Here is a 14,105-nt window from a genome sequence, read left to right on the forward strand (position 1 = left end):
AAAAGATACCTTTTGTTTGCCTTTGCCTAATAATGGTGAACGTTAGTTCTGCACTTCTAATTGTACAAGTGTGTGCTTCCTATCTCTCATCTAGGTGTCTGAAGGAACTGTGTAGCCCCTGAAAAAGCAGGTTTTGCATGTCCAATTCTACTTCCAAAGGTTTGAAATTGGTTCCTGTTATCTATTTCTGCAGGCTGCATAGAATACTCATACCATATTGGTTGATAAGTGTGGGTTTCTTGCTGTGATTGTTCTGGTATTGGGTCCCACTTAACAGGTCATTCAAAATGATTGCAATTAATCAATAGGTCAAACCACTCTGTTCAATTGCAAACATCCTTTGGGACTGCTTACATGCTTGTTTGGCAGTTGTATTTGTGTAAGTCACTGCAATTTTATATCCCTGAGATAGCTGACCACCTAAATATTGGAATTTAGAAAAATTTTGTGAACTGTATTGTAACTAGACAGTAGGTAGTCTGAAGACAGCAGTGGTAAGAGTGTGAGTGTGCATCTATGTATTCATGTATATTACAGAAGCCATTCTTAAAAATTCAATTTTAAAGAATGACTTGGCATTAAGACTCAACAGAAGATAATTGTCATAGTTTTTGATGGTTTAAGGAATTGTGTTTTGGAATATACTTCTCATAATGTGATTTGTCCATGTATTTGGTCCTAAAATTCAGGATTGGAGCACCTATTGAACTCCCAGGAAATTTCAGAGCTAATAAGGTCTATTCCCTGAACTAGAGCATTTTCTTTTTGAAAGAAAGCTATCATTTGAGTGCATGCAATATATTTTATTGAGTGCAGCAGTAAAGGTATGCTAGTAGTTGTCTATGAAGAAATAGAATTAATATTTTGAGTTAATGACCTTTTATCAACCCAAAGATTACTGTTTTTCTCATCATTTTTTGCTAAGGTGTCATTGACCTGAAATATTAACTGTTTTTCTTTTCATACATGGTGTTTGACCTGCTGAGTACTTCCAGCACTTTCTGTTTTTATTTTAAATGTGGGTGTGGCCATAACGATGAATCCAAGGAAAATACCTAACATCTTAAGAACTCTGAATGACCTTGCTTGCTAAAATACCACCAAGTCTATCTCTGGATCTGTACACCTACTACCCTTAAAGGAACAGTTCCATTCCAACGTTTGTGTTCAAGCATTCCATGCTTGAATTGTAAGGTAGCTGGTGTTGAAATTCCATTACTTAGTATCACAATTTTAAAAATTACATTACATTATCTTCTCCATGGCAGTGGCAAGTATCTCATTGGAGGCCACTGAGTGTGAACAGCATCAAGAAATGGTGTACAATGCTTGTTTTGGTATCAGCTGTATGAAATTCTATCAGTCTTGAACATTGAGCTAGATCTTAAGTGAAGGGTTGAAACCTGTTTCAGCACTGATTAATCCAACCTGGACCATGGTTGGGAGTCTGAGAAGTCCATCCTGTTTCCAGTTGATTTATTTGTTTTAACTTTTACATGGTTAGTGTTGTGTTCCCCACACCAATCCTGGTCAATCTCCTAGGGAAGAGGTGATGCCCCCCAAATTGGCATCTCAACCCAACACAACACTAACTCTTTTTTTTCCCCCATCCCAAATTTACCTCTCTAACCCACCTCCAATTATCTTCCTGACTGAACAATTATTAAAAAAAGGATAATGTACAAGGCAAAGGGTATAGAAATGGGACAAAACAGAAGATGGATCTAAGAGGATATAAATAGGTATAACAAAATCATTAATTAGAATCAGTGATTTAGTGTTGTAAATAGAAAGTTATAAAGTGGACAATCAAAAGTTAAGGAACCATTTCTTGAGCTTGTATTGAACTTGTTTGGAATAGTGTAGAAAAATGAGGACAGAGTGGTTAATGAGGGAATGGAGTGGACCAGATATTGAAATATTTTTATTAAATCTAGTCATTTAAGACATGGAATATGTTAGCATATCCAACATTTATAATCCATCCCAATTTGCTCTTTTCAATAACATACTGTGGAAAATGGAGCATCAGTGGTGAATTGGTTATTGGGAGGGATTGTGTGGTGTGAGTGGAAAGCTTCCTTACATGGCCACCAACATAATGTTCCCCCAATACCACAGAAATTGCTCCTTTCCTGAGAACCACAGCCAGGACTGATCTGAGACCTGTTATGTCAATCTCTTGATCTCTGAAAACTGAGATTCTTCCCACTGGAAATATTTCAAGAGGATGATATTTATGGAAGATTGAGGAATTCAGTGTTGTGAAGAACTGGTGCAGATAAGGAGATGAGGCTTGGAGCAGATCAGCCATGATAGTAGTGAATGGTGAGCAGGCTCAATTAGCTTACTCCAATTTTGTGTTCTTAAGCAGTGTCTTGATCACCGTTGACTTGCTTCCACTCCAGGTTTGTGTGTTCTGAGGTGGCTATTGGTCAGGTAGTGATTAAAGGAGTAGCTGGATGGAATGTTTGTTGGTTAATCCATTGCTTCTGCTCCTTGTATATGGTTTCAAGATCTCCAATACCATCTCAAATGCTCTCTCTACATTATAAGCAATCATTGACCAGAGATTCCTTTGGGCAGGTCATATCAGGCATATGAATGACAGTAAACTTCAGATGCTCTTGCAATGCAGATGTCTACAGAGTACCAGCACCAAGACTACTGTGGTTCAAGCTGGAGCAACACACTGAATGCTGGAGGAACTCAGCAGGTCAGGCAGCATCTATGGAGGGAAATAAACAGTGACGTTTCAGGTTGAGACCTTTCATCAGGACTGGAAAGGAAGAGGGCAGAAGCCAGAATAAGGTGGTCAGGAGAGGGGAAGGAGCACAGGCTGGTAGGTGAGTCCAAGTGAGAGGGGGAGGGTGGATTGAAAGGGAATGATGTAAGAAGCTGAGCAGTGATGGGTAGAAGAGGCAAAGAGCTGAAGAAGAAAGAATCCAGTAGGAGAGAGCAGTAGACCATGGAATAAAAGGAAGGAGGTGGGGAATATGAGGGAAAGGGCAGGGGTGAGGGGGCTACAGAAATGAAGGAAAATAAGGGGGGTGGAAGAGGGGAGAGATTACCAGAAGCTAGAGAAATTGATGTTGAGACCATCAGGTCAGAGACAACCAAGGCGGAATATGAGGTGTTGTTCCTCTAACCTGTGTCTGGCCTCAATATGGCAGTGGATAGACATGTCAGTATGGGAGTGGGATGTAGAATTGAAGTGGCTGGCCACCGGGAGATCGTTGCTTTTGCAGTGGATGGAGCGAAGGTGCTCGATAAAGCAGTTACCTGACATGCATCAGGTCTCACTGATGCAGAAGAGGCCACAATGGATGCAATAAATGACACTATCTGATTCAGAGGTGAAGTGGTGCCTCACCTGGAAGGACTGTCTAGGGCCCTGAATGGTGGTGAGGGAAGTGGTGTAGATACAAGTGTAGCACTTAGTGCGGTTGCAGGGATAAGTGCCTGGATGCTGCTCGACCTGCTGAGTTCCTCCAGCATTTTGTGTGTGTTGCTCCATCATCTGCAGAATCTCTTGTGTCTGTGGTTCAAGCTGGCTCGCCATCACCACCACCTACAGCAGCATTCGGGGGGGGGGGGGGGGGGATGAGCATTAAATGTGACGTTTCAGGTCGGGACCTTTCATCAGGACTGGAAAGGAAGAGGGCAGAAGCCAGAATAAGGACGTCAGGAGAGGGGAAGGAGCACAGGCCGGTAGGTAGAATTAATTAAACGAATTAGTTGATCATTCTCTACTTTTATTGGGGACTGACTATCCTCAATTTTAAATCTACACTGCTTTTTTTAATGTACTTGGGTAGAAAATGAGTAAACAGATGCTTGTTTTTGCAACTGGGCTGAAGAAATCACTCAGTAGCGTAGGAAACAACTCCTCTCCTCTGCCTGGCGTCGCCACCCCCTCAGTGGACGCTCCACCAGCGACTCCCGGCCTTTCGGTGGGTAGGGCTGTGACGTCATCCCATGATTCCGTGGAGCAGGCGGTACGCTTGCGCGGCGTAGGGAGGGGGGGAAAAAGGTAAACACGGGAGTCGTGTGAGCCCAGCTTGTTTTTTTTAAATAATGAACTTACAGCGCGACATCAGCAGAAGTGTCTTGTCTAGAAAACGTCAGAACACAGTCTTGGTTATCGGTAAGTCTGGAGTGATGTGGTGTTAGGGTAATTTTTACACTGGTTGGTGGACGCACTGGCGGCTACTCCCCGGCCCAGGGGCCGGCCGGTCGGCGGCGGTTGTCCCGGTGACGGCGCGCGGACGGTGTCGCCGGCTGGGCGCGAGCCTGGGGCAGCGCGTCACGCCGCCAGCGGGCTGCTCACCCTCCGCACCTGATGCAGCGTGAGAAACGTGTGCGATGACTCCCCCCGCGGCTCTCTACCGCGGCCTTTCTGTTAATACCCCACCGATGCTGACACTTCGTGAGTGCAAAATCGTTCTGCACGGTGTACTGTGAAGCTGGTCTGGCCGAGGTGTGTCATTTGTGTTCCTCTCTGTACGGAAGAAGATGTGATTTGTATCTTCTAAATCTCAGCAGAAAATAATTTCCTGTGAATTCAGATTTTAGAGGCTCAACATGCTGAGTTAACATTTTAATATAATTTGTAGCTCTGCCTTTGAAAGTTGCTTTTCTAAAATGAAGAATGTGAAACCTGCAGACGGCACGAGTTTTCCACCAAAGAGGAACTTCTGTCTGTGCTCAGTGGTTGAATTCACTTGGGCAGTCCCTAGCGATAGTGGAAGGCTCTAGTTTTGCGTGTTTTTAAATTGACTGATATGGCCAATATGGGAATCGCAGACTCTTCCACTGATAGGGCAGCTGGGTGAGAATGTGGGTATCCGCTCCCGAAGAAAAGGACGGGAGGTTATCCATACTGACTGCTAATTCTTCACTTCGTACAGAGGTGGAATCTCCAAGAGTCAGAAATGTATTAATATCCACTTCTTTACTGTGTGTTAATTTCGTTCGTTGCATTTGAGCCAATGTCGCCTATAAACCTTTTATTAAAATAACAAAAGTTTGTAGTTTGCAAACTAGTCGCGAAAATTTATCGTCTCAATCAGTTTCCAATTGAATTCAAGAATGGCGTAATACGTAACCGTAAAGTTGCATGCCGCTTAGCCGCAGAATAATCCATTCTGTGCTCGCTTTTTTTTAAAAAAAAGCGTACATTGTTATGCAGGTATTAACTAATCTATTCGTCCCATTCTGTGCTAATTGCATAACTACGCAATTGATCAGAAATGAATAACTGAGTAGCTTTCAATTTATCCACATTGCCTGGACTTGAGAACTTATTCCTCCTTGCTGCGGACTTCTTGACGTTTGTCTCATTGACCTTTTTGATTTATTCTAGTGAACAGTAAAACGTTTGCTTCACTTGCTTGTTTTTACTTTGCTCTTCTGTACTATGTGATCGTCTGGAAATCTGTTATTTCGTCTTGCTTCTAGTTCTGCTTTAGTATATTTAAGTACAAACACTTTCGTTTCCAGTTGAATCTGCTTTAACTTTGAATCGTTTGTACTGATTTTTATCACTTGCTGAATCTGTGCTTCAAGCCTGAGTTCTTGTTTTTAAAAACTCGGAAGGAGGAAGTCGGCCCCTTCCCTGAGTTTAAACTTTGCATTGTATTTGTGTGTGCTTTCCTCTGGCTATTTAACACATTTCAAGTTTCTAAAGAAAAATCCTTAAATACAGTTTATGGTTTTATACAATGATTCTAGTGATGGGAGAAGGAAAGGGATCTAAATATGTGGCAACAGATCAATTTTTGGTTCAGTATAGAAGAATATTGGAATTTGTGACATTTAGTTTACTTGGGAATGCACTAATTAACATTCAACTTTGCTATTGGTTTAGATGCAGCTCTGTTTTTGGTTTGTAACTTCTAGTCTGGTAGAATATTGCTACTTTTTTTAAGATGCTATGTAAAGATGAAATGTATTATTGGACTCTCCCTGATAGCTTGTATATTTGAAACGGTATCCATTATTTGAAAAACGTGAAGCATATCACATTCTGTTGCTCTTTTGCAGTCTGAATCTTTGGATTTTCTTCTAGCAGTTTTACTTAAAATACTTGACTTCTTCTGTATAAATTTTATCAGTTTTTCTCTATTTGCCTTGCCCACAGCTATTTTTGTTAAAAATGTTTTGTTGCTGTGCACATTTACCATGGACTATTTGGGGGGGGGGGGGAGGGAATATGTAAAAGTTAAGCATTTGTCTCTAGGAATAATTCATCTACTAAATTCAAGAGCATGTAATATTCTGATTCACTATTTTCTGTAGAAAACCTTGGTTGAATTCAGCAGCACATGTATTTAGGTATCTTAAGTCTTGTGTATAACTTGAACAGATCCAAAATGGAGGAGATGATTCAAGTCTGAAATAAAAACAATGCTAAAATACTCTGGTAGATGAGGTGTATTTGTGAGAAGAAATCTTAATCTGTATTTAACAAGTATTAAATTGATGTTTTTAGAAAGTCTTGGATTTTTGTGTTTAGACCCTTGTGCTTTTTTTTCTTTTTCCATCTAAGCTGTTTGCTATTCTCTTTAAAGGTGGATGTTCTGTGTTCCATGTTTAAGTTCCCATATTTAATCTTTCCTCTAGGTGATTGAACAATGGGGGAAAATCTATCACGTCTATCACTGCGCAAACCCTTCAGTGAAAACGGTGAATCCAGCAAAAGGGAAAGGGATAAATTGGAGATTTCATCCAATCATAGTGAGGACTCCAGTAGAAATGGGGATGTTTCACAGTTTCCATATGTGGAATTCACGGGTCGAGACAGTGTTACCTGTCCAACGTGTCAAGGAACAGGAAGAATTCCAAGAGGTGATTTATTTCTGAATGCTTTCACTGTCATTTTGGAGACTTGCTTTTAACCACTGTACAATTTTTGTCTTTGATGTACTGAACAGGTGACTTATAAAATGGGCTAGTGTACATTAGCAACAAGTACATTAATTCTGCCAGGTGGCTACTATGTATCAGTATATTCAATTTGCCAATTCTGTAGTAGATGCTTGTTTTTAGAAAAATTAAGTTAGAATTAAGAATATCAATGTACAGCCTTGGCATTCACTTGTCAATTAAATCATTGACAAATTTATTGTCAGTATCCCAGAATGATACAAAAATTTCCTGCAGCTGTTTAATTTTCAGGGTTCTTTCTGTAACTTCTATTTGATTTGTAATTATGGTGCAACAAACTGGCACATTGCATGTGAATGTTAAGCTTGCATTGGTTTTTGAAAGGTCTTAAATTTGGTTTTTTTTGCTTTAAGTATTCTGTTTATAATCCTTCAGCTGGAAATCTAGCAACATTGGGAGAATAAAGACTTGATTATTTATGAAAGGAATGGAAGGTTAGCCTGTATTTGTAAGTTTGTCCTTGATCTGCTTTCATCTTGTAGGTCTTTATCAGATGTTGTAGAAGATCACAGCCAGCACTCAGTACTTGGAGTAACATGAATATTATTTTAGTCACTCAACTAGGAAATCACTTCTAAATCTCTTCTAAAAAGAACACAAAATAAGAGCCTGAGTAGGCTGCTCAGCTCCTCAAACCTGCCCTACCATTCAATATGATCATGGCTGATCTATGCTGGCCTTAGTGCTTCTTCTGTGCCAGTTTCCCACAACTCTCAATTCCTTAATTCTTCAAGTACTTATCTACCTTCACCTTGAATATATATCTGGTCTCCACTACGCTTGGGGACAGACTATTCCAAATATTCATTTCTCTCTGAGAAGAAATTTCTATGCACCTCAGTTTTAAAGACTGACCCCTTATTTTGTAGTCGCAGAGAAGAGGACGTAACTACAGTTGTTTCATAGTTTAAACTGTTAGCTGCAAAGCAATTTAAATATAATTTTTGGTTATGATCACTGATACAGCAGGCATCTTGCTCGCTTTTGGAATGAACCAATAAGGTGTATGACTTCTTGGTGTGAAGTGAGGGATGAATCTTGGTATGGGCATGGAGAATTTCTTGCTCTAATGTCTGCAGGAGGATTACTTGTGTATACATGAACATGCATTCAGCAATTTGTCAGAATGAATTGGAACTGTTGACTAAGATTAAGTGTTCAATTCCTGAAGTGCTTCAACTAGTAGCCTTCTAATTTGGGTGAGATTTTCAAATGAACCAATAAAATACAATGATATCCATTGCTCTTTTTTTTTCCTTCAAAGACAGTAACATTTGAATAGTTTTGAGTAATTACACTGCAACATTTTTTCCTTAAGCTCTATTTTTGATCTGAAGAATCAAATCTTTGTACATTTAACCTAAAGCCTATTATGTCCTTTTTTTTTCTCCCTGATCCTTAACCTTGAGAGAGATTGTTACCAATATATGTAACTAGTCGATGGAAATTAGCAAAGGAACATGTGATGTGGGACTGAGAGAATCTTATTGCACCCGTCCCTCATGTCACCACCAAGAAGTCATTTATCTTATGGTTCATTCCAAAAGATGTGCACCTGTTTAAAAATCTTTGATCCCTCAACTGTTGCACATCTGAGTAGTATTCTTGGCTAACAAGTCATGGTCAGAAGATAAATGACACCTTGATGTGGATGATATGAATTTTGGCATGGATATGGAGAATTACCTGCTTGTCTTTAAATTGTGTAATAGGAGTACTTGTGTCCATCTAAATAATAACTTCCTTCTCATTCCTACATCATGATATGTGGAGTTCCTAATACCAGTCTTTAGCTCCAACTCTGATTTCTCATCCAAATACCTGAGCTGAACCAGATTTGTTCGAAGTCTTTTATCATATTTAATTACATGTTTGTGCCATTGGGATAACCTTGTGCTATTCCTAGGCAATTATTCGAGTGCAATCCTGGATGATCTCCCAAATTATGCTCTCTATTAACTTGCAGTGCAGAGATCTTGCTGCCCTTGTTTCAACTTTCACTAGGTCTCACTCACTCATTACCCCTCTGGGCAAAAAAAGTAGATTGGCTCTAAGTTATATTATGCTACTCTCTTAAGCTTCCATTCTTGATTTGAAATCGATAATCACTTGGTACTTCCTTCCTCAATAATTGCTTCTACTTCTAATGTCCTGCAGTATGGCAGAGGAGGTGATTTGACCCATTGAGCCTCTGCTGGCTCCTAATAAAACAATTACTTCTGTTGCATTTTCACTGGCCCCTTTCCCCACTGCCTTACAAATAACTTGTTCTTGTGATTATTCAATTCCCCTTTAACATTTTTTCCCCTTGCCATACCTTTTTGTCTTTTGACCAAAACTAAATATTTGCTTCAACCATCCTAAAATACAAATGGATTCCCTTTATTTACATTATCTAAGCCAGCCGTGATCATGCACAACTCTTTTCAATCTTCTCCTTGATCTTTTATGTGAATAACCTCGGCTTGGAATCGATCATACAGCATAGAAACGGGCACTTTGGCCCAACCGGTCCACACTGACTGAGATGCCCATCTAAACTTGTCCCATTTACCTGCATTTGACCCATACCCTCTAAACCTTTCCTATCCACATACCTGTTCAAGTGTCTTGTAAATCTTAATGTACCTGCCTCAACCACTCCCTCTGACAGCTCATTCCATATATGGACCACCCTCTGGGTGGAAAAAGTTGCCCCTCTAGTTCCTATTAAATCTCTCCTCACCTTTTTGACAAATCTCTAATCCCTGGAACTATTCTAGTAATTATTTCTCATCTAGGACCACCTCATCTTTTCATAAAATGTGTTGAATACAATGTTGTGGCCTAACCAGTGTCTTTCACAAGTTCAATGTTTGTCTGTTCATGAATCCTAGCATCTCAAAAGTTTTACTAATCGCGTTCCTGACATGCTTTGCTACCTCAAGGGTTTATGTACAAACACCTAGCTGGCCTATCTGTTCCCGCTCAACCTTTTAGAATGGATTATATTGCATTTGTTCTTCCTAGTAATGTGCATTACTTTGCACCTAACTATTAAACTTCATTACTGCCCACCTGCTCTTGCACCCACAGCATAATCGCCTTGCAGTCTTGCTACCCTCTTTGTTTACCAAACCTCCAAGCTCTGTGTGTCATCTGCAGATTTGGAGACTTCCCCTGTACATTCCATGTCCAAGTCATTAACAAATGATTCCAGCATAAAATTTTGGGGAGCACCATTGTCTGTCACCTTGCAGTCTGGAAAACAACCGTTTATCACCATCTTTGCTTTTTTTTAAGCCAGTTTTCTTAGTCATGCTGCTACTGATCTTTTTTTAAATTCTATTGACTTCTATTTTGCTAACCAGCCTATTGTGTGGCATGTTATCAATTCCTTCCCCTGAGCATTCCCAACTTAATTGCTCCACTATTGGCAACCATTACTGAGTTGTCAAGGCCTTAATTTCTAGAATTCCCTTGATCTTCCTCCATACCCTCTTGCCTCCCTTTTAATCTTTTGATCAGATGTTTCATTAGTTGGCCAATGTCATCTGGCTCAGCCAAATTTTATTAACATTTTTGTAAAGGGCCTTGGAAACATTTCACCAAGGTGTTATTTAAATGTGGCTTGTTATTGTTAAACTTTACCATACTCAATTTTGTTTCAGATGTTAAATGAGCTTGTAACAATTTATTGTTGAAGATGGGTGTGTAACAAATAAGCCATTTAAGCCATTTTCCTTATTCTGATGGACAAGATGAGTGAATTGGATAGAAATGTTTGCTAAGCCATTATTGCCAAGTTCATGTTTAAATACTCAAATGTTGTGCACTTCTAAACAAAAACAACATTTTGTTAATTTACAAGTTCATAATTACCATATGTTCAAGGTAACTCGAGCAAATTCTGTGGAAGAATACAAATAGCATAGCCTAAAGATGGTTGAATTGCTGACAGCCATTTCAGGATTTCATTGTTAAAGCATTGAAGTTGCTTTGGTTTCACTGCAATTATGATAGCCTAGTTTCTCTGCCATTATGATCACAGATCTAGGCCCCTTTATATGTAGCAGCTGTTGGATCTGGAGATGATATTGTCCAGAAGGTTCTTTGGAAGTCAAGAATAAAGCATAAATCTTGTGGTTACAGCGGTTTTATTAGATGTTCATCAAAGTACAACTCAAGCAGTGTCCACTTGAAACAGCAAGTAACAAAGGACTGGAGACTATATTTTCCCTTTTATACTGCAAACTAGTTTAAGCTGGTTAGATAAGGGAAATACAAAATCTTGAATCAGTGCACCTGAAAATTCAGAGGTAGAATAACTTGGGATACCAGTGTCGAATATAAGACTTAATCAACCCTAAGTTATAAAAACATAAAAAGGTACTTATACAGTTATGTCATAATCTGGTTGATTGTCCTTGTGGTAGGGAAACTTGTGAGTTTGAACAACTCTACTGATGATGGCTATTATCGTAGTTTACATCTTAATTACTTATATAAGGCATACCAGAGCAAACATTATAACTTGTAACATCAAGTAACACCAGCTTCCTGGGGCTAATTTGATCCAGTCAAAGCCACTCATTGGAATGATGTATCTTGGCAGCTGCTTTGAGTATTATCAGCCAAATCGGATGTCGTCAGACTCAACAGATATGGAGGTACAACACTCTTTGCCTAGAACTGCACGTGTTCCCCTCTTAACAGCTAAAAGAAGATCTAATGCCATATAATTTTGGAGAACCATTTTGTACATTGCAACCATTTCTGCTGTTACTTTCTGTAAGACACCAGCAGTGTCATTGCTTACTCTTTCTAGCCACATTTTTAATTTACCTTTTAGGTCTTGCAACACCATATGTTGGGAATAGAATTGCTGCAAAACTATTTCCTTCTGAGATGTCCCATTTATGTCTGGGCTCAATAGTAAGATAAGGTTTGCATGTGTATCATAGCAGGGAAGACATAACCCAAATAAAAGGATCCTAACCAATTATGTAGAAGGGAGACATAAGCTCCATTTCAACACACAAAATGTGTTGTTCCATGAATTCAAGCTGATTCTTATTGATTGACAGGAACCTTGTTGGATTGTGACGTTCTTTCGGTGGACATTGTCAATAAAAATTCCAGAATCATTATTCCATTTAGGACAGTGTGACCTATAGTTACACAAACTGTACCCAACAAAGTTCAACATTACTATCCAGCAACTTTCAACAATCCAACTTTCTTCAAAGAAGAGTACATATTTGTACAGAGTCTACAGGAATGCCTAACATTTAGTATTGTGAGGTGTGTGGTATGTATTGGCATATTCAACAGCCAGAGGCAGTAACAGCATATACAAACTCGTGTGACATTCATAAGAACACATGGGTCATTTCAGTTGGCACATTGTGAGTGGGCGAGACTAGTTAAAAATGCAACAACAACAAACAACATCAGAATGAGCTTCATGTCCAGTAGTTAACTAATTTGACCATCTGGCTGGTTAGTGATTTAATCACTAGCCCAGTGACGTAGGCACTGATTAAGAGGTTATTAGCACATTAACCTCTGTGTTTGCTGTCTCTGTCTTCACCACCTGGTGCCACCTTGGCTCACTTTCAGGACCCACTCACTAGGAATCAAGGTGTGTCTGCCTGCTGGATCACTCCAGACTGTAGAAACTTGTTGAGAAGCAGACTGAACAGCTTGGGTAAGCTTCACACAATAGTCAACTAAGCTGTGTGTCATAATGTGTATATCAGCCTCTCTTGAGATAATAGCTCCAGGTAGTGACATGGGTCATCCTTTCACTACCTCAAATGGGCTTAATCTGGCCTTTTTGTTTGGGGTTGCTCTGCTGCATTAAACCATGGGGAGGGCCATAGGCTATGGTACACCCTCCTCGTGATACTTGGTCTTTGTTTGATAGTCCCATTCATTCGTTCCATCTGTCCTGATGCCATCCACCACATCTGGATGATGTGGACAGTGAAAGGACCATTTAACGTTCATCAGTCGGCATAACTCTTGACATACACTTCCAGTGAAATGTGTCCCTTGGTCAATGTGACATGGAAATCCCCAGCCAGGGATGTAGTCCTTGATCAGAGTTTTTGCTGTGTATGGCAGTGGCTTTCCTTGCTGGAATAGCCTCCACACACCTTGAACTTGTCCACTATTACCAGTATGTCTGACTATCCTTGGCATTTTGGTAATGTAATGTAATCCACTTGTAGGTGCAAAAAATGGTCCAGATGGGGCTGGAGCACTTAATTGTGGTAACTTCTCCATTGCACCAGGGTTCATCTTCTGGCATGTCATGCATCTTTTTGATGTTTCTTGGGCTTGTGACCTGAACTCTGGATTCCACCACCATTGGGAGAATCTGCTAGTCATCTTTTCCACTCCAATAAGTTCTAGGGAATGTATCTGTTGGTACCAAATAAGGAAGTAATGTGGTTTGGACTGCCAGTCTGTAACTAGTGCCATATCTCCATGCTCTGTCGTTGTTTAATTTCCCATCATTCTCCATCCAGGACCACTTCTCTTCATTAGAGCATCAAGCTTGCATTTCTCAAATATCCTGTGTGCTCGTGTGATAGAGTTCAAGTTTGTTCTGACAACTTTAGTTGTGGGATTCACTTTATTTTTTCCTTCCTGTACTGCCTTTTTTTTTGCTGTCTTGTCAGCTAATGCAGCTTTTCATCTGCAGCTTTCAACTGTGTCCATTTTGGAATGGCTTTTGCACTTCAATACAGCCACTTCTGACAATTGTATGACATCCATTAATTCTTGTACCAACTGGCCACTTTTGCTTGGGGTTCCTACAGCCGTAAGAAATTCCCTTTGCCTCCATAAACTTTCAAAATTATGAACAGTACCAAAAGCATATCGGGAGTCTGTGTAGCTGTTAGCTGATTTTTTTTCTTCTATCTTACAGGCCTCAATCAGGGCTTTCAGTTCTGCCTGTTGCGCAGAGGTACCAGGAGCCATATTTCCTGATGCCAGCACTTCAGTTTCGGGAACGATAGCCTATCTAGCCATTTTAACTCCTCCTTCAACCATTGAGTAGCCAGTTCTGAACAGAATCAGATCTGAGTTTGGTAGGGGTGTTTCTTTGTGGTGGCTTGCATCTTCATGGCCTGTTATTATCTTTGTACAGTCATGGTCATCATAGT

At 40.0% G+C, this 14,105-nt stretch overlaps 1 protein-coding gene across 4 annotated transcripts in view; it reads left to right on the plus strand.

The window, feature by feature from the left end:
- The first annotated feature begins 250 nt into the window (after nt 1–250).
- Nucleotides 251–14,105, plus strand: part of tmem106ba (transmembrane protein 106Ba) — a 31,222-nt gene continuing 17,367 nt past the window's right edge. The window contains exons 1-2 of one of the 4 annotated variants that reach the window (XM_052016134.1): nt 251–379; nt 6,625–6,849. In XM_052016134.1, coding sequence (XP_051872094.1) covers nt 6,636–6,849 — 214 coding nt within the window. In that variant the 5' untranslated portion in view covers nt 251–379; nt 6,625–6,635. Of the gene's footprint in view, nt 380–405; nt 503–3,988; nt 4,148–4,331; nt 4,481–6,624; nt 6,850–14,105 lie in introns of those variants that run through there. The other 3 variants (XM_052016135.1, XM_052016132.1, XM_052016133.1) reach the window with 3 other exon arrangements.

Source organism: Pristis pectinata, chromosome 5, assembly GCF_009764475.1.
Source record: "Pristis pectinata isolate sPriPec2 chromosome 5, sPriPec2.1.pri, whole genome shotgun sequence".
NCBI classification, from domain to species: Eukaryota; Metazoa; Chordata; class Chondrichthyes; order Rhinopristiformes; family Pristidae; genus Pristis; species Pristis pectinata.